General features: G+C 35.3%; 1 protein-coding gene across 1 annotated transcript; it reads right to left on the bottom strand.

Moving 5' to 3' along the window:
- Positions 1–15,173: 15,173 nt before the first annotated feature.
- On the bottom strand, positions 15,174–17,664 carry LOC107030041. The gene is made up of 3 exons (XM_015231449.1): positions 17,334–17,664; positions 16,127–17,259; positions 15,174–16,022 (listed from the first exon to the last, which is right to left on the bottom strand). Exons 1-3 carry the CDS (start codon positions 17,662–17,664, stop codon positions 15,174–15,176), a joined length of 2,313 nt encoding a protein of 770 aa, XP_015086935.1.
- Between the last annotated feature and the right edge of the window lie 5,051 nt (positions 17,665–22,715).

The following is a 22,715-nucleotide window of genomic DNA, read 5'->3' as shown; positions in this document are numbered from 1 at the left end:
GAGACATGCATAACAAAATAATTGAAATATCTGACCTAGCATGTGTAATCAAAGAACTAAATAAATAGAAAGCTAGGGTTATGAAATCATGTAATAAACTGAGTGGTTATATAATAAATTTTCTTGGATCATTCTAACACCTAAACACGACAATTCTAACATTCAAGAAACCCTAGGTCTAGATGATATTGAGGGAATCAAGAATCTGACTGAAAACTAGGGACCTAATGGACGAAAGGAACCAACTACAGAAAGCCCACATACCTGGTGATCAATTCCACGAAGAAATACTTCGATTTGAGGGCAATAACTAGAGAAAACTTTTTTCGTTCTTGAACTAGTGTTGGTCTCCTCTTTCTCTTCTTACACTTCTAATTTTTCTAAGTTTTGATTAATCATTTTGACTATGGTGAGTTCTTGTAATGTTTCTAGGTTAAACTAACCAAAATAGCATGTTAAGGGTTAAAACGACGTATTTTAGGGGTCCAACTCACAAGGAAACGTCCAAAAGACCCCTCACTGCAATTTTGCTTAAGCCACCAATGCGACTGATCAATGATTCATCGATGAATCCATGATCCATCCTCTTAGTCTCTTATCTGGGGTCTCAACCTATGGCCTGATTAACGATCCATCCTATCAGTGTGTGATCGACTCTATAGACAAGGTTTTGAGGGTATCGATCTACGGAATGATTGATGATTTGTCGATGAATCCACGATCTGTCATGTCAGTCTGTGATCGACTTCAGACACCATGTTCTGAGGGTATCGATCTATGGAATGATCAATTATCCATCGATGGATCAACAATCTGTCATGTCAGTCTGTGGGTCATTCCTTAGAACAATTTCTTCTAAATTACTGAGGATGGTTGCAGATGCGAACCACGGACCACCAGTATGGGCCATGGGTTACTTTATGGTCCGTAGGTGACAACCGTGGGTTGCACCTGCAATTTCTAGAAATATGCGTTAAATCTATTTTTGGATATAGGGTGTTACATTATCTCCCCCTTAGATCATTCATCCTCAAAAAAATTTAAACTAGCTTAAAAGGGAGGGTAAAGAGCTGCAAACCCTACTACTAAGTACTAGAATGTGATTTTTTGAGTCAACTGATTTCCAAGAACATGCAAATACGCTGAAAATGCAAGTACAAACTTAAGAAACATGATACTAAGACTGATTTCATGCACGAAGGACTGAAAATTAAGAAGGAACTATTACCTCAAGCTGGAGTGGGATCGGAATGAAATAGGAGAGGATACTTGGCCTTTATGGTTGCTTCTCCAAGTAGCTCCCTCTATAAACTGACTCCTCCACAAAACCTTGACTGAAGTGACTTCTTTGTTTCTCAACCTTCTGAACTTACGATCAAGAATCTGAACAGGTATATCCTCATATTAGAGACTATATTTCACAACCACATTATCTATAGGCACTATGGATGTTGGATCACCCACACACATCAATTATTAAGGAAATCGACGGGGCGTCTTAATGTATTCGTCGATGAAGACTTAGCAATTTTTGTAAAATGTACATTTTAGCAAGTCTCTAACCAAACGACAAACTTGCAGGACGGTTGGTCCCAAGTCCTGACGACTGGCCTACGACCCGTAGGTCGGGGTCTCGTAGGTCAGGGTTGTGATTTTCTGGTCAGTTTTAAGTTACTTCATTTAATTAATGAGTTGGTTAGTTAATTATTTAGGGTTTAAGGGAGGTCTAATTAAGTTAGTCAATGACTTATATAAAGATGTAAGCCTAATTAAGCTAACCTAACTCTCACAATTCCAAAACACAATCACTCTGCTTTCTCTCTACTTATTGTCTCCCAATAGAATAACTCCATTGAAGGGCTAGGTCTAGATCATTAGGTCATAAAGGAGGGTGCTTTTATCCATAATTATTCAACAATTAACAAGGTATGAGACCCTTTCACCTTTGGGATTCCTTTCCCCAAAGGGTTCTTCTAAAATTGATTTCAAAAAGATGAGTTTCAGATGTGTTTTATTCTATTGCAAATTTGATCTTATAAATTGTATTTTCTATGGTTTATTTTGGTTATAATACTTAGATTATGATGTATTATGATTCAATTATGCTAGTTCTTGATTAATTAACCTAGTATGTGTAGTAAATCATGAAATTGACCCAAGTCCCTAACCCTAGGTTATGAGCTAGTGATAAATTGATGTGTAGTGATTCAATTTACTTCATTATTATGTTAATTACTATTCTGTGATGATACTACACCCATTTTTGGGTTGAATAGGATGGTTCATGGTAAAACCTTGGATGATGATATGTGAAGGAGATTAGGGTAACTCTTGTGATCTCAAACTTTACTTTAATTGTGATTACTTGTTTTACTGATGAAGTTCTATTTAAGTACACTTTATAACAAGATAGATTAGGGTTGGTATGATTTTGAACTGAAATGTCTTGATTTATGGCTTGTGAGTTGTTGGCTAGGATGTAATGATTTATGGATTGGTATGATTTATGGCTTGTGAATTGTTGCCTATATGATGTATTATAATATGGTGACATAAATGTGCTAACTACACACGTGTGAATTGAATTGAAAGGATGTTCTCATGTAAATCCTAATGAGCTAAAGACTATGACTATATAAGGAGCAATATCCTATGACCTAAACTAAGTTATGATAATTAATGAAAGGCATTTCAAAAGGGACTCTAGTTTAGCACCGAGTGAACTAGTGGTGAGGAATGTCCATTCCCACGTACGGAGATAGGATCACTATCTTACTCATGACATTGGAGACTATAATGCATGTAGCATAAAGAGGGTCCTAAACATATCTCCTAGCTGGTGGATCCACATAGATGCTATATTCATGTTCTTGTACTGCCTTGGCAAGTAGTCCACCTTCTTTCGGTGTAGGTTTCCTTGACACCGGATTCCAAATTAGCTCATGTGGTTTTATGTAGGTTAAGGCAAGATGTTCCTAAAAGTAAAATGAAGTAATAAAGTGAACTCTAACTAGGATGACCTAAAGGATTTGACTTAGTCTAGGTAGGGGTATGGGACTCTACCTATACATTGCACTAGTTAGCCTTGAGGGAAGTCTTAGAAGGATATTCTTATATGTTATTATCTTATGAAATAAATGTTATGTTTGTTTGATTTTTCATTCTAAATGGTCTATCTTGCTAAATGTGAGGAGGAATACTTATGATAATATGATATGTGGAGTTGGACATTATTCATGATCCTTTGACTAGTTTACTTGGTTGAGTGAGGTTATGGGGATTCACTTGACCATTGCACTAGTAGACTTGGCAAAGGGTTATGGATAAGGGACTTTACTTATGTTGTAATGTTATATACTCATTTATACGCTTATAGTTATTCTATGATGGTAGAATTACATTGACTATGAGTCTTATTATGCTATATACATGTTGACTTGGCTTAACTTAAGTAGGTTGGTCTTGTGCTGAATATGCTTGTATTATTAATAAATATAGATAAAAGGGCAAAACTACCCTTGTACTATTTGAAAAGGTTTAAAAATTTCCCTCATCCATCTATTGAGCTAAAAATACCCCTTAGTCAACATTTTTTTGGTTCACTATTACCCTTTAAAGTAATAGCCTTTATATATTAAATATTATTATTATTATTACTATTATTTATTATTATTGCATGGCGTCTTTCAATTGGATAAAGTTAAATTTCAACCCACCAATGTTTTTACTACCCCACCCGACCCATATTAACATTCCTTAACCCAAATTGAATTAAAAAATCCTTTAAAAATTTGAGAAAAAATTGAATCATACCTCCTAAACTTAATATCCTATTTTTCTTCTTCCCCTTTTCTTATTGAGGGATTTCACGATCAATTTCACCCAAAATAATAAGATTTTCATTGAAACTTTTTATTGAAGCTGAAATATTTAATCGTCTATTGAAGTTGAAACATTCACATGTTTTCCAATTAAAAATGACAAAATGATTACCACTGGCAATAAATTCCTATGTAAAATACTAATCTGTAAAGAACACATGTAAAATTCTTTTCCGATGCACAAAATTTATTGGCAGTTTTGAAACTTCAAATTTGGATAGTATTTTCCCTAACTTTTAACTTACGCACATCAATTTTCTACAATAATGACACAGTGAGCTTAAAAGTTTATACACATCAATGTTGTAAATAAAGAAAAACTGACAGTAATATAAGTGACAAAAAACTTGAATAATGAAAAATATACTAAAGATTAAAAATATAGTAATGGTTATTTTTGGGTGAAATTTATCTTGAAATCTCTTAACAAGGAAAAAAGAAAAAGAAAAATAGGATATTAGATTTTGGGAGGAGATGATTCAATCTTTTTAATTTTTGATGGATTCGTTAATTGAGTTTGGGTTAATGGATATAAATATGGGTTGGGTGGTGTAAAAGAAATTTTTGTGGGTTGAAATTAAACTTTATCCAATAGAAAGACGCCACACAATAATTAAATAATAATAATAATTTAAAAAATATAAGGATGTCAGTTTAAAGGGTAATAGTGAACTAAAATGGTTCACTGAGGGGTATTTTTAGCCTAATAGATGGATGAGGGGTATTTTTAAACCTTTTGAAATAGTACAAAGGTATTTTTGGCCCTTTTCCGATAAATATATGATTCTTGCCTTACATGTGTTCTTGTATTGTGCATAAGACTTTTCAAAGTAACTTGGCACGGTTTTATACAATGTCCCTTTTTAGCATAATTTCTATGATGTGTGTGCATATGTTTCCATACATAGTAGAAGTGATGTGCTAACCCCTATTTCTCCCTTTTCCCCAAAAATTTTAGGTTTCAGTCGTGAGGGGTTGCTGACTACTTTGAAGGAAGGCTTGGATCATTTCTCAAAGTGTGGGTATGTTCTCGTGTTCCGAGGATGATGCCTTTTTATCACTTTACCTTTATTACATTGTTATATTCTAAAGACAATTATTTCATTCATGTTGTTTTAAGATATTATTGTAAGACCTAAGTGGCATTTCTACATTTTTGTAACGGCTTCGCCCATATTGGTCTATTCCGGTTAGATGGTTTGATATGAGACTTCCTTATTAAGACTATATTATGTATGTTATCTATATGTGACATAAAAGTAGAAGAATCAAGGATGAATTACCATACCCTATTTGATAGAAAACCCACGACATATGGTAAGAAATCACTCAAAATCTTCAATTGAAGCTCTACATTGAGTTCAAGTTTTCAATGGAGTCTTGAGATAGTTTTCCTTGCGAGAGGAGTTTTGAAATTCAAAAAGTGAAGTCTAATTTAGGTCTTAGGGGTATAAACTAATTTAAAACACCTAAAAACCCCTAAAATAACCGTCAACAAATAATCCCCAAAGTACCCAAAAGACCCCTACACTCATTGGACCTCTTAACCAAGTCTAATTTTACTTAAAAACGACGTGACCAAATTTGGAACATGGCTGCGTGTCGCGGGGATACCTCCATATCTTGGTTCTGGAATTAATTTTGAGGAAGACTGGTTCATGACAATCCCACATCGCAAGGCAAAAATTTTACCTTTTAAATGGCAGTTGCGTGACGCAGGCAGTGCCAAAAATAGGCTGCTTTGGCAGCCTTCTTGCTACACCTTGGGTCCTCCTCAAGAATCCTTTGGTTGGTCCTTGGGGAGTCGTTCCAAGAATTTTTGACCCTACACATGTACCTCTAGGTGTTAGTGTCATCCCTTATGATTTTAGAATTGAAACAACACCTAAAAACAAGGCAAACATAAAAGGAAAGACTAGCACACACAAGGCTAGTTTTCGCACGTCTTTGTCGTTCTTCAACCTTTCACATTCTAACTATTAAGACTGACTTCTAAATCTAGTATTCATCTTAACACCTTATTAACTCATAAAATTCATGATAGGATCTAGCATCTCCTATTTCATTTCAAAGGTTGTTGCATTGTCCCCCACTTAGAAAAACATTCATCTTCGAATGACACTTAAACACTTTCAACACTTTCAAGAGATAAAGACTCAAGACTAGAAGCTCATGTCAGATCATCATACATACAACGTTCTAAGTTAATACACCAAACTTACAAGGAACACCATCTTCACATAATCATGCACTCTAAGCAACACAAGCAATTAGGAACTAGTTCCACAATTCATAGTGCACAGATACTTCATCATTTTCATTGCATTTTGAAGGAATTAACTTCTCCAACATTAGACATGTTCATCATTTCAATATAAGGCTCAACATGCAATAATTTTCAAATTACACATTGGCATATAAACATAACCACTTTTAAGGCAAATAAGCAAATTTTACTATGAGTCTAGAGATATCTATATAATGATGGAGCATTGTTGTACGGCACTCTTTTTCAACCAAACTAGACACCCTCCTCACAAAATTATTCATTCTATCCCTAGAGTTGGATACCAAGGTTCGCACATACTTAGATAGTTGGCTGAACTTGAGAGAATATTCCTTCACACACATCCCCCCTTGACGAAGGTTCATGAATTCGACAAAATTTTTCTCCCTCAACTCTAAGGGGAAAAACATATCAAGAAATGTTGTCTTGAACACTCCTTAATTTATCGGGCCTGCCCTTACGGATCTCTCATCCCACTATTGCTCAAACCACACTTGTGCCACCTCTATTATCTGATAAGCGGCTAGCTTCTCTTTTTCTCTAGAAGTCAATCCTATAGCATCTACCACCTTGAAATTCTCATCTATGAAGCGTTTTGGATCCTCATCAACCTTAGTTCTATGAAAAGTAGGAGGATTAATCCTCATGAAATCCCAGATTCTAGAAGCGAGAGTACTTGCATTAGGGTTCACTTGAGGTCCAACTCGTAAGTTAGCTTGGTCGTCATGGCTTGAGCATGATAAGTGATGACTTGAGCTTGAGTCGTCATGAGTTGGGTTAGTGTGTTAAAAGCATCCCTTATCTCCACATTAGACATATCCCCTTCAACATAGGGAGCTTGAGGACCTTGCGACACTTGAGGGGGAACCTCTTCATTCACATTCTCTTGATTATCTATTTACCCCGAGGAGGAACTCCCTCATTCACTACTCCTTCCTCCACTATTCCTGCAGTTAAACAGAAGAGAACAGATTAGGGAAAGACACTTATAGAACTCAACTCTATGGTACGACACAAGAGTAAATGAATGAAGTGAAACATTTATCGTCTTATAGCCTCTCGCTCATAAATATGTCGCGACTCACACCAATGAACAAGACACTACTAGACGTGGCTTATGAGACCTTGGACCCTAAGACTATCTTCCATAACCTTATTCTTCCATACCAAGTTTGTAATGACCCGGGAGAACCCCAAGTCGCTGCACGTCGTACTTGACCTCTCAAAGGTCTTGTACAAGCCTCATAGCTTTCATTCATCACATAATATGAAAAGTAGTGCGGAATTAAAACTTTTAACAACATAACTAATAAGAAAATCTTTCATAAACATAACAATGAAGTCTCATCATCACAAGCCAACGTAGACACGTCTTACTAGCATAGGGTTACGACCCTTACATAGAATAGAAATTAATAGTCTATTACAAGTCTTTAATAGAAAGAAAACTAAACATAACATCCTCATCCTCAAACATATGAGTTCGTACCAAGGGACTTCAGAGAATTCTACTTCCCAAGCTTCGACCTCTAGAAATCGTCACTTGTCTTCCACTTATACTTGTAGAAATAGAGAAGAATATGGAGTTAGTTCAAACAATTTACTAATTATGGCAATATGCGAAAACATGCTTTAAAATGGACATTTTTGTTGAAACATACTTTTCATGATATTTTGATTAAATTTGATAAATCAATATGATAAGTCATGCCTCGAAGCAGATTCTTTCTACACAAAGCTACTGTGTATATACGACAATCATGAGTTTGTTTCCAATGATGATAATGCTTAGCTTTGAAAGCTAAATTTGATCGTAAGTCCACAGACTATAAATCAATTTTTTTACTTAAGGGCACGACATTGGGTTAAAATCCTGGTGCACCATGATGACAAGATATTGGGTTTAAGACACTTTTATATGGATAAGACATTTGAATTTGAGTCTTAATGCACAATATTGATGATATAATAATGACTAAAGACAAACTAATGTGTTTTTGATGAGAAGTCATGAAATTTACTGAATTTACTCCATTACTAAAGTGATTGTGGTAGTAGTAATAAATATGTCTGAAAGATGATAAGCGATTGAATAATGCACATAAATATGGAATGAGGTATTAAAGCTATCATAACTTGATAAGATCACATGTTTGTGTTCCATTCATGAAGAATGAGAACTTTGAATGCTAAAAATATGGATCCATTCTCCAAAGGGAATGTGGTGTAAGCCACCATGCTAGGATATGAAAGATTGCGACCTTTGTTTAATGATGTGGTATCACCAAGAATGTCTCTAACAAGACATGCATTATAGAAAATTTTCATGTTTTATATTCAGGCTTGTATTGGACAAGAATTAGTACAATTGAGGCACATTCTATGATAAATAAGAAGTTTATTAATTCCAATACTTTCTTAATTTGACATAATTGTCTGGGACATCATTAATCTATAATTATTAGACAAATTATGGAAAATTAAAATGGACATTCATGGAAGAACATAAAAATTCTTTTAAATGGTGAATTTTCTTGTACTGCTTGTTAGCAAGGCAGGTTGTTTGTGAGACCATCATATACGAAAGTTGAGATTGAATCTCCTGCATTCTGGGAACGTATACAAATATTTGTGGAGTTATTCATACACCTAGTGGATTATTTAGATACTTAATGGTCCTAATAAATGTTTCTTATAAATGGTATCATGTGTGCATATTATTATCTCGCAACTTAATGTTTGTAAAAGTATTGACATAAATAATATGATTACAAACACAAATTTCTGATAATCAGATTAGCCTATTCAGTGATGGGATCACGACTTACCTTTAGAAGAGGTAGAATAATTGAGAAAAAATAATTATGAAATTTACTCTAGGAGTATCAAAGTTGAAAATTTCTCATACATCTAATATTGAATGTTGTCACTTGACAAAATTAATACGAAAATATCCAATAGGTTCAAAATCTAAAGCATATACAAGTTTTTGAAAAACTTGTTTATCATCATCCTCATAATGATTAAATAGATTCAAAATGCATAGAGCATATACAAGTATTATTATGCAAATTGATGACTAGAATTGAAACTCTTGAAGAGTTTCAAAAGGCAATAGATTATTTGCTTAAAGAAGTTGAAGTACGCAACTTGCAAAAATCTTTAATCCTAAAGGGAAATATACATAAAACGAGATAGAAGGAAGCATATTTCGTCAATATTTTTCTACACTCATGAGCTCCCAAGAATGGTGATATAAACACGCAACAAGTTTATTCAAGTAATACTATACTTGATATATTCACCAAGTCTCTACCAACTATATTTTTCAAGAAGATGGTGTACAAGCTTGGAAAACGAAGATTCAAGTCTCTAGATTGATGTTCTCATTAGCGGGAGTTAATACGTGATGCACTCTTTTTTCCTCACAAAGTTTTTGTCCCATTGGATTTTCTAAGGTTTTTAATAAGGCATATATCATACGTATTATTAGATATGCGTACTCTTTTTCCTTCACTAGATTTTTTTCCTACTGGTTTTATCTAGTAAGGTTTTAGCGAGGCTACATAATCTACCGACATTCAAGGTGGAGTGTTATAAACATATTTGTATTATAGTGAATGCCTATCATGTGGAGTCCTTTTAGGATATGGTTAGGAATCCTACATGGAGACCATGTTAGGTTTCCCTTATAAATAAAGGGGTTTACTTCTTTGTAAAGAAGATCCATGAAACCTTGAATATACTTCAATATGAATAATAATTCTTTTCTCTTCTCCCTATTTTATTCTTCTTCTAAATTTATATAGTTTTTATAACATAAATGACTTTTTTATTTCATCACATTTCATATTTAATATATTTAAGAGAGTTAAAAGAGTAATTTTTGAATTTTTTTAACATTATATAAATTAATAAAAAATAAAGAAAGTCTCCAAAAATGATGAAAAATAATTATATTTCTTTGTCAAAAAAAGTTGTCAACTCTTCGTGTATACCCTAGATGACATGCACTATTGTAATAGGTATATATTTGTGATATGTAATTAATTTCCATGCGTACAACAAAAGTAATTTGTGTCATGGTTTCTAACTGGAGTGCATTTTTGGTGATATGTATTTAGAAAGATAAAAACTATTGTCACGTGTATAACAATAGTTGCTCCAGATTTTTCTACGGAACATGTTTATTAAAGATGTCAATTACTTTTATTCTAAAGTCATGATTAGGGTTACATTTAGAAAGTGAAAAACTTTGAAAATATTAATAACAAAGAGATAATTTAAATTCCACTTGCGAACAATATTGAGAAACTACAGTTGTTGAGCCCGGCGAAAAAAGAAATTGTTACTTTTCTATAGGTAAGTTTTAAAAAGTGAAAGAAACACTTTGAATTTATTGATTCTTAAATAAGAAAATAAGATACCTTTTCTTAATCGATGTTTTAGGTCCAGTGATTTATGTTCAATAATTTAAGGGAATTTTACGTCCACACATCTTTTCTCATATTTATATATCACTAACGGACAATGTTTTAACTTTTCTTCTTAGTTTGTTTTAATTTATTTGTGCTCTCTGAACTAACATGTGTTTTTTTTTAACCAGGTATGTTGACGAAGATGTTAACAACTACTACGCATACAACATCAATTGTCATGTGTATCCTAAACTAATGAATGTTTCTACGTAACTGTTATTCAAGCTTAAAGAAAGACTAAAGAAATTAAGTTTTGGTTTTAGAATATACAAAAGAAAAGAAATATACACAAAAAATCTTATTTTTATCTACCTATACAATTAAATGCCGCTAACTTATAATGAATAACACTACATTGCATACCCTTTTCACACCGTAGTAACTTGGAACAACTTATAATCAATAACAAATTATAATGAATAACACTGTTGAATTACATCGATCCCCATGAATTCCTATTAAATTGTCCATGAATTCAAAAGATTCCGCCATCTCCATGCTAGAAAGCTCCTTCTCCTTCTTTCCCAAACTTGGAATAACTTTTATGAGGTTTCTAGGTTTATTTACGACCTATGGATTATTTTTTAAAAGGTGAAAAACTAAGGATTACACCAGTTGATATCAGCCCTATCATGTAGGTGAAGCTTCAAGGCCGGATATACAACCCTTTAAGTCACCTCCCTTTTAAGGCACCTCGCCAGTTTTTATAAGGTGGGGTTATTTTTGTCTTTCTGATTGTGTTTGGTACATAAATTATGTCGTTTTAACCCCTATTCTAAGCCTAAAAAACAAAGTGTTAAACCTTATTAAGGATTTAAAGTGTTAATATATTTTGTTACGTTCATTAACACTTCAAGATATTTGTGCAAGTTTCCAAGTGGAAAAAAGTGTTCTTCAAGTTTCATCCATTTTGCGGTAGTGATAGTGTTTGACTAGTTCGTCCTCCTTTCCGACATCTACAATCAAATCAGGAAAAGAGTAATTTAGTGTTCTATCCTTAGATTTGAGAATTATTTAGATGAGTTAATTTTGAGTTCTTGAGTTTCTGTTTCTTTTCGAAATACTTTTCTTAATTATTGAACTGTCATATGTTATGCATTGAGATTCTTGACTTTATCCATTCATGTTTATATTTCAGCATGACCTTACAAACTGAGTACTCTTGAGATGAGTAGTATCGTTGAGTTCTGAGTTTTGGGATTTGAGGATTGAGTTTTGTAAAATGTTATTGAGATCTTGGAGTTGGTTCATGTATGTATATTTTACCATTAACTTTATTTTGAGTTACAAATCTTGAGAATTTTATAAAGCCAACATTTGTGCTTTAAACTGAGTCTTGAAATTCGAAAGAATGCATTCTTATTCATATGAGTCGTGCAAATTATCTAAATCGAGATGTACTCCAAAACTCTGCTCTCCAAACCATTTATAGTTGAGAGCCTTATGAGTGAATGGGTTTTAGAGTTTTGGTAGTATTTTTACCCAAAATGGTAGTACGAGTTATGGTGTTCTAAACAATAGTAGTAAAAGTTTCCGAAGTTAGAAGAATACATATAGAGATATAGTAATTATATTTATATGTATTTAGTACTAGACACTAAGCTTTAATTTGAATCAAATGTCATGAAAAAGGATGACAAAATGAGGGTCGTAGTGTTAGTTTGAAGATCTGATCTAGTAGGTTAGACATAAATTAGATGAGTAATTAAGGTGTTACTTTTTTTATAAATGTGAGTGGTACAAGTGTGGATTATGACTCTTAAATGAGGTAAATGGATTGTAGCTAGTTCATTAGATTAGAAAGAACATTGACTGGTACACCTGAGATCTTGCCTATTCAGATAAGGTTCCGATTAAGTTGATGATTTTTCATGTGTGGCTAGATTGTATAGTTGAGTTGAGTTGTCAATGGGGAGTAGGCTGTAGTAAGAATTATTTTGTGACCCTTAAATTTTTGGTTGAGGGGATCATATATAGTCAATGTGTGCAATGATTATAGAAAGACATCTATAGGTGTGAAAAGAGGTTAAGAGAAGTATTTGACAAAGAGGTCTTACAAGGAATCTGAAAAAGGGTCGATTTATTTTTTTTACGGAACACCACCCTAGGCAGTCTTGCAAACGTCTGCAACACTCAACCTGTCTTATTCACACAGATTTGACTAAGTATAGAAATACTTCAGCAGCAAAGTTAAACAACGAACAGAATGTACAGGAACTCGTCCCAACCTTTATTAATCTTATAATTAGTACAAAGGGAAGGTTTCACGAATTTCTCTAAGTCCAGAATCACTCTCCCCAGCCTTAAACGAAATTTCCACCTTTATAAAATTTTTGCACATGGCAGTTACATGCGGCAATTACAAATGACACCTGTCCGACACTTGTTATCACAGGATTAAAACTAATGTTTCCAACAACTATATTTCTAACAGATAGAATCTAATTCAAATTACATCCTTATCCACACGAAATATCAATATTCTAACACTTAGAATATTTCAGGCTACATTCCAACACTTAGAATATTTCAGCCAGCTTCCAATACTTAGAATATTTTAGCTGCCCTCCAACACTTAGTTTTATTTCAGCAATTCACGTGAAATGCCTTTGTTTTTCCCATCGTCAAGTCTTCACAGCTTTGCCTTGTCAAGCCAACACGCTGCCTTGCCGATGACTCTAGCCCGGACGTAAGTCTTGCATGTTCAAGTTGCTTTGCCAACACCCAAGCACCTTGAACCTGTGTTTGCACTATTTTGCCCCCATTCATGTCAAGACCAATGCCCAAGTCCTTGACATGTCTGCGCATAGTTAGATCAAGTAGTTTACGGGTCTAACAGACCACCCGCACCACTTGAACTCGATGTCCTCATCGAGACTGCTTTAAGATAGTCCTCGATTTGAGCATCAAACTACCATAAGTCTTTCGCCTTCTCCGAAACTGCATCAACTACACTCTTGCCTTCCCAGTGAACCAAGAATTTTGTCTTAGTATTCTTCTTACTTGTGCCCAAAACCCGGTGATCAAGGATCTTCTCAATTTCAGCATCATACTGTGTAGGTACTGATGGAGGATCCCTCTTTGACATGTTTCTGTCCGGATCATCTGCATCTGCAAAGTAAGGTTTCAAGAAACTCACATGGAAAGTGGGATAAATTTTCAACCTTTCTGGCAGTTTTAATCTATAAACAACTTCACCCACTCGTTTCACCACTTCGAATGGACCATCATATTTAGGAATCAAACCCCGATGTCTATTCTTACTTACAATCTGTTTCCAGATTTCTGGAGTAAGTTTCAGTAACACTTTGTCACCCACATTGAACTCAACTGAGCAACGATGTTGATCAGCATACTTTTTCATGCGCCTCTGAGCCTTGTGCAAGCTATCATGTGCTTCAAATAACATTTGAAGTCTGTCCCTTGCAACCCTGTATGCTGCTGGACAACTTCCCTAATTTTTAGATTTGGCTACATCTAGTGGCGTCATAGGCTGTTTGCCTAAAATAATTTCAAAAGGGCTCATTTCTGTTGCAGACGACTTGTGCAGATTATAGCAGAACTGCGCAGTGTCTAACTATGCCATCCAATTCCATTGACTTGCTGTCACATAGTGCCTCAAGTATTCTTCCAACAAGTGATTAATTCTTTCCGTCTGCCCATCTTTTTGTGGATGATTCGCAGTAGAAAATTTTAACTCAGTTCACATCATATTGAACAAAGCTGTCCAAAACCTACCAGTGAACCTTGTATCTCTATCACTCACGATGTCAGCCGGAACACCAAAATACTTAACCACATATTTGTAGAACAAATCAGCGGCAACTTCAGATGAACATATTTCAAGTGCAGCAATACAAACAGAATATTTCGAAAACCTTTCAACTACCACCATGATAGTGCTTTGCCATCTACCTTAGGGAATCTAGAAATGAAATCCATACTTACTGATAGCCACGGCCTTTCAGGAACAGGCAAAGGTTGCAACAAACCTGCTTCCTTCTTACGTTCAGTCTTGTCAACTTGACAAACATGACAAGTCCTGACGTATGCCTCTATATCGTCTTCCATTTTTGGCCAAAAATAAACACGAGACAGTAAAGCTAACATCCTTTCAACACCTGGATGTCCAGCCCAAGCAGAATCATGCGCCTCTTCTTTGGGCAATCCACCCTGATTTGGTACAACGATCCTCCCCCCTTTAAAATAGAGCAGATCGTCCTCGATCCAATACCGTCTCATTGTGCCATCTTGCACTTGACCCATCCATTTAACATACAATGAATCATTTGCAGCACACATCCTGATTCTATCATAGAAATCAGTTTCGAGTTTTGAAATTGAATATACTACAACAAATACTTCTTTGCTACTCAGCGCATTAGCAACCTGGTTGTGTTTTCCTAGCTTATGTTCCCACACGAAATCGTATTTTGCCAGAAATTCTTTCCACCGTGCTTGTTTAGGACTCAACTTTTTCTGTGTCTTGAAAAATGTATTTGCTACATTATTGGTTCTTACTACAAATCAAGTACATAGGAGATAAACTCTCCAAACCTGAAGACAGTGTACCACAGCAACCATATCTTTTTCATGTATTGAGTATCTCTGTTCAGCATCATTCAATTTCCTACTTTCAAAGGCCACAGGATGACCTTCCTGCACTAATACGCCAACAATTGCTTTGTCTGACGCATCAGTGTGAACTTCAAATGGTAACTCAAAATCAGGCAATTTGAGTATTGGTTCAGATGCAATAGCTTCCTTCAGATTCTGAAATGCTTCATCACATCGTTCAGACCAAACCCACTTCGTATCTTTCTTCAACAACTCTATCAAAGCCGCTGACCTTTTTGAGTAACCAGTAATGAATTTTCTGTAATAGTTAGCCAATCCAAGAAACGACCTCAAATCCTTTACATGACGAGGTGCCTGCCAATCAACAATGGCTTGCACTTTCTTAGGATCCAATCGAACTTGGTTTTTACTAACAAGATGCCCCAAAAATTGTATCTCCTGTTTAGCAAACTCACACTTTTCCATCTTAACATAAAGTGTGTATTTTCTCAACTGAGACAGAACCAAACTTAAGTGATTAACATGTTCTTCCAATGTTAGACTATAAATGACAATATCATCTATATAGACAACAACAAAGTCATCAAGATAGTCAAACAGTACATTATTCATTAAGTTGCAAAATATTGCCGGAGCATTAATTAGCCCAAATGGCATTACAAGGAATTCATATGAACCATATCTAGTTACACACGTTGTTTTTGGTTCATCACCTTCTGCTATCCTAACCTGCCAGCAGCCTGCCCTAAGATCAAGTTTTGTGAACCAGCATGCTTTACTCAACCTGTCCATCAAATCCTGCACCAATGGAACCGGATACTTATTCTTTGCAGTTGCCTTGTTCAGCGCCCTGTAGTCTACACACATTCGCATCGTCCCGTCCTATTTCTTTGAAATAAAACAGGGGCACCATATGGAGCCTTAGATGGCAGAATCAATCCAGCATCTAACAACTCGTTCAATTGTTTACGCAATTCAGCCAATTCCTTAGGAGCCATACGATAAGGAGCCTGCGCAGGAGCAACTGTACCATGCAGCAACTCAATTTTCCTTGGTGGTAAATTCTTTGGTAATTCAGGCGTCATAACATCAGCATACTGTTTAAGCAATTCGGCAACACAATCAGGCACTTCTATCTTAACATCAGGTTTCACTTCAACCAAGGCAGCAAGTATAGTGTCATCACCCATCTTCAGCCTTTTGTCGATTGACATAGCGGACAAGAACATTCCCTTGTCTTTCTTCTTTGCAACTTTATTAACATTCCCAAATGGATGAACTCCTTTAAGAAATCCAGCATTGCTTTCATTCATGACCATCACTCCATCTAAGTGAGGAAATGGAACAAACTGGAATTTCCTTAGAAAATCAATCCCAAGTATGATCTCAAATTCACCAAGAGGCATCACCATCAAATTATGTTTTCCCACCCAACTTTCAGTCGACATAGACACACCATAAGCCATACCCACAATGGCATATGCCTTAGCATTGACTGTTTTGACGTAGAAAGGGATTTTAGACAACTTCAGCCCCAATTTTGTAGCAATTTTCACATCTACGAACGTGTGAGTGGCTCCTGTATCAACCATTGCCATCACATGTTGTTCTTTAACTGACATTTCTATATGAATTAGGGAAGCATGAGGATTTGAAGCACTAGACGTTTCTTCAACATTATTAACCCACGTAATATGGTTGAAGGACAGTCCCAATGGATTTGCCATTGCAGCCACAATTTCCTCATCTTCCTCCCTTTGATTCATATTTCCAGCAAGCAATGCGTTTACTTTTTCCCGGTTTGGACAAGACTTGGCCAAATGAGGACCACCACAAGTCCAACAGCCCTTAGAATTACCATCTTTGTTCTTTGGTCTGTCTTTACCGTCCTTCATTTGTGCCTTTCCTTTGTCATTTGTACAGTCCTTAAGACTATCCTTTTTCCATTCCCCTTTCTTATCATTATTTTTCTTAGTTTTTGAAGTATAGGGAACATCCGTCAAAGGACGAGTTGTTCGGAAATCAACCAACGAATCTGCAGCAGCAATTGCCCCAGGCAGATCTTTACATTCTGCCTCCGAAGTTCATTTTGAGCCCAGCCTTGCATACCCGAAATGAAGTTGTGTAACTTATCCTCATCAAACATGTTTTGAATGTCTAACATCACAGAGGTGAATTCTTTAATGTATTCCCTCACCGAACCTGTCTGCCTTAGCCTTTTCAACTTATCCCTTGCAAGCCAAGAGGCATTGCTAGGAAGAAATTGATCGCGCATTTCTTTCATTAACTTGTCCCACGTAGCAATTCTAGGACGACCAGCACTTACATCATCTGCATTTCGAGTTCTCCACCAATGTTTAGCATCACCCGTAAAGTACATTGTGGTAATGTTTAACTTGTCAGCGTCAGGCACCCTTGCAGCAGTAAAATACTGTTCCATGTCCCAAATGAAGTTTTTTCCAGTTCTTTAGCACTTCTTGCACCACTAAAGGCTTTAGAATCTGGAAGTTTAACCTTAGATGATTCAACACGATTTAAACTCAACGTTGCCACAGCCCGACACAATACAACGATCTCTGCACGAAGGTTTAAATTTTCCTTCTGTAGTTCCTCAAGTTGTTATGTAGTTGTTCTACGAAAATTCAAGATTTCAGTGATGTGTTTATCAACATTCTGTCGATATGCACCAATCTCCCCCTGAACTTTCTCAGCGTTAAGTCTCAAATCAATGATTTGTGTCAACAGATCCACAAACGAAAGATCTCCCAGAGTATCATCTATAATCCCAACAAATGCTTTGATTTTTCGTGCTAGTTCCCACAGTTCTGCGTTTTTCACCGTCGTTCAACCGTCCTCTGATACCAATTGAAAGAGGGTCAATTTATTTTTTTTACCGAACACCACCCTAGGCAGTCTTGCAAACGTTTGCAACACTCGGTCTATCTTATTCACACAAATTTGACTAAGTATAGAAATACTTAAGTAGCAAAGTTAAACAGCGAGCCGAATGTACAGGAACTCGTCCCAACCTTTATTAATCTTGTAATTAGTACAAAGGGAAGGTTTCACGAATTTCTCTAATTCCAGAATCACTCTCCCCAGCCTTAAACGAAATTTCCACCTTTATAAAATTTCTTCACATGGCAGTTACATGCGGCAGTTACAAATGACACCTGTCCGACACTTATCATCACAGGATTAAAACTAATGTTTCCAACAACTATATTTCTAACAGATAGAATCTAATTCTAATTACATCCTTATCCACACGAAATATTAATATTCTAACACTTAGAATATTTCAGGCTACATTCCAACACTTAGAATATTTCAGCCAGCTTCCAATACTTAGAATATTTTAGCTGCCCTCCAACACTTAGTTTTATTTCATCAATTCACGTGAAATGCCTTTGTTTTTCCCATCGTCAAGTCTTCACAGCTTTGCCTTGTCAAGCTAACACGTTGCCTTGCCGATGACTCTAGCCCGCACGTAAGCCTTGCATGTTCAAGTTGCTTTGCCAACACCCAAGCACTTTGAACCTGTGTTTGCACTGTTTTGCCCCCATTCATGTCAAGACCAATGCCCAAGTCCTTGACATGTCTGCGTGTAGTTAGATCAAGTAGTTTACGGGTCTAACAGAATCTTAGTACCTTCACATGGAGAGTTCAGTAGCCATAGGATAAGCCTTTCCTAGTTATCAGTGTAAAAGGGATGTAGTCAAATTTAGGCATGATTACATAGATCCATAACTTTAAATAGTCAGCTTCAATCCCAATGGGGATATGATAAGATGTGAAACATAGTCAAGTGTTGAGATATAGTAATGTGTTCAGAAAGAGTTATATCGATTCATTCATACTCTAGTGCATTCCTCTAGGCTAGTTGTTACAATATTCTGCTGATGTTTCTAATATCATAATTTCATTCATGACCTATACTCATACACTTCTTATCCTAAGTTTCTAGAATGAAAGGCAAAGACTTTAGCCCATTCATCACAATCTTAAGGGCGAAGACTTTAGCCCATTGATTATAATCTTACTTCACAACCTTATATTTATTAGCCTCATAGTATCAACATATTCATATAAGCACTCATGTATCATAGTATACTCAATATCACAAATTCATGATGTACTCTTAATGTCTAGCAACATAATGTTATGTCATATATATTCTTATATTAGATTTCTCAAATGAATCGTGTTTATGATATTTATCCCTAAAGCTCTTTCACTGATCACTTTTAGTTAGAGAGTGATGTTGATGATAGTATTTGAGTTGTGATAGAAGAAGAAGATTGATGTTTCTTGCGTTTATAAGGGCAGTGTACTTATTCCATCTAGGGTTACAAAATTGGAGGAAGGATGGATGAAGTTTTACTATGAGTAGTAGTTAAGTGACAATATCTAGTTAGTTCTTGATAGTAATGTGTGAAATTTAAATTGATAACAATGACGAGGGAGGAGGAATTCTCAGAAGGATAGCTTGGTAGGGATCCATGGATTGGACATAGTAATAAGCTTGAATATGGTGTTATTACATGTGGATGAATGCATGGCGCATTAGATGCTTCTTGACTAAGACTCAAGGTTTTGATGAATGTACTAATAAGAAATAGTATTCATGAGATGAGATTTCCTACAGAGTCATGAAACTTGAATATTCTGGTTTAGAATAGTATTAACATCTCATATTTAGGATCTAGTATTTTAAACATAGGTTTGAGCACACTAAGAGAAGACAATTTAAATTAGGCCTTGATAAGAGTAGTCATAAACCCTTGTAGGAGTTATGAGTTGCAACTAATGAACTGTTGTATTACTAAAGTAGGGCATGGTTTAGAGGTGTTGCTAGACTTGAAAACTAGCATTTTTATTTCTTAAGGCATAATAGTCCTATTCTTATTTCATGCGATGATACCTTTGTTTCAGGTATGATATTATCAGATAGAGTTTGACAATATTCAAATTTATATCATTCATGACTTATGTGCTCTAGTCCAGTTTAAAAATTACTACAATCAAACAGTCCATCCTATGTTAGTACGCAAACTCAAAAGTCAAAGAGAGGTAGTGGTCATACCTCTTTTCCAAAACATTCGGTGATGAATGATCCCAAGGGGGAGATACTGTAACACCCCAAAATTTTCTTAGTTGAGTCCCAAACTATTCTTGAATTGTGTATAAGGTAAAACTGAGTGATTATTAATTGTTCTTAGGTGTTATGGTCAATTCTTTTGTATGGGAATGATTTTGGATATGAATTAAGGTTACTCCAATCCCTTAGAATAAAGTTCAGTTAAAAGCTTTCATACTGGTGGTGTTTCAATATGATATTTTTCTGGGGTCAACATCAAACAACCATAACTCCCCACACATACCGAATTTCTTGGCTCATTATTTCTTAAATTAAAGGTCTTTGAGTGCTCTTTCCAATGCCACAAATTTTCCTCATTTTGAGTTTGGAGTAAAATGTTATGCCTGTTTTAGTAAAGCCCTATCGGGAAGGTGAAGCATCAGGGTCGGCTATACGGACCTAGAAGTGTTTCACGGACCGTGAAACCTTAAATTGTCCCTGAAGCCTCCCTTTAAGGCACCACGTCAACTTTCTAATCTTGAATCATTTTTGTCGTTCCCATATGTGTTTGTACGCAAACAACATTGTTTTAACCTCTATTATAATCCTAAACAACACCATTTTACACCTAATTCAAGCCATAAAATGTGATGATCATCTCTTTTACATTCATTAAAACATCAAGATAGTAGAGCAAGGTTCCCAGAGGAGAAACGTTAGGATTCAAGCGCTCTTCGAGTTTCATCGATTTCACTAAACATCATTCTTCAAAGTATGTAAATAAGTCAATCATAGTTTTGGAATAGTTTGTCTCCATGCCCAGCATCGTCTACTTTAAATTATGAAAAGAAGAATCTAGAGTCCGATCCTTAGATTTTAGTATTCCGGAAATGAGCTGATTTTGTGTTCTTGACTTCCTGGTTCTTTTTGAAATTCGATTCTTAATTATTGAATTTATATATGTTATGTATTGAGAATCTTGAGTTGGTATGTTCATGTCTATATTTCAAGATAAACCCTACGAATTGAGTATTCTAGAGATTTGTAGTATCATTTAGTTATGAGGATTGAGTTTTCCATTTTGTTATTGAGATCCTTGAGTTGATACATGCATGTCTATATTTCAGCATGAACTCTACTTTGAGATATAAATCTTGAGAACTTTTTAAATCTATCATTTCTATGTTAAACAGAGTTTTGAGGAAGTAAAGAGATGTTTGAGAAAGAATAAGGGAATTAATTCCTATATGTTCCTTTTTCACATGAAGAAAGAGAATACCTTTTTGGAAAAGTTAAAAGAGTTGTCAGAAATATTGAGTACAAAGCTTTTACCTCTTAAAGGGTCCCCTTTTGAGTAATTATGTCAACCTAGAAACTATTTTATATTGATTAAAGACAAATCTTGTTTTCTAAATTAGCAATGAGTTTCAGAGATATTTCAGAGCAGTTACCTCTTTTAAGAGAATAGTTTGAGCAATTATCTTAAAGCACAGAAAAAATATGTTATCATGCATTTGAGAAATATTATATGTTATTGGGAGTAGTATTGAGCATTCATATAGGATAGAGTTCAGAAAAGTCACTGCCCCCATAAACAATTTTTTCTAATATGGATAATTCTTTGCTATTTGAATTCTCGTGATCAACGTCACTAGCCTACAGTTTGAGTGTCTACGAATCTAAGTGAGTATGGTAACCTAACAAAGGGTTGGGATCGTGTCCGAAGGGAGTGGTAGTAAAAATAGCAGTCAACTAGTTAGTGATAGTTTAAGACATTATCGATTTGTGACACAAAAGTCTCAGATAACAAAACGAGGTTTTGTATCAAGTTGTAGAAAACAATTAAAATAAAGGAAATCAGGTATGGGGGAAAGTTCTTGGGGTGTGACCGCAATATATATTAACGTCAACTAATCGGTACATGTTTTTGATAGGAAGATTTGGAAACTAGTGGTAACTAGGCTAAGCTTTAGGTGAAAGTAAATTCTCTCTCGGGAAAATTACCCCATATCAAATGAGCTCCTCCCAAACACTCATTCGTTTAATGAATACCAGCCTACGCCTTATCCAAACTCGCTCTTCTAATGAAAGGTGCTTGGATATGAATCTAGGGATCACCCTCTCGGGCTGAGCCTCTTGCCACCTCACTCCTTAGGACATCAATCTAGCGGTCTTGGTTTTGCAACTTCTATGTCGAACAAGTCGAAAACACATAGGTAGTTTTGTATTTGCAAATACAAACCATTTAACTTAAAACACAACCACTAGGTGAAATAACCATTAAAATACATCTAGTCCTATGAGCAAATAAAACCCAAAAATAATATCAATACATATATGCTAAATCACACTCCAATAATGGAGGTTTTAGCACACAACAAGCAATAATAAAATACACCTAAAATTATAAA

The sequence above is a fragment of the Solanum pennellii genome, chromosome 9 (genome assembly GCF_001406875.1).
Source record: "Solanum pennellii chromosome 9, SPENNV200".
Classification (NCBI taxonomy): Eukaryota; Viridiplantae; Streptophyta; class Magnoliopsida; order Solanales; family Solanaceae; genus Solanum; species Solanum pennellii.
This window is presented reverse-complemented; position numbering and strand designations above follow the sequence as displayed.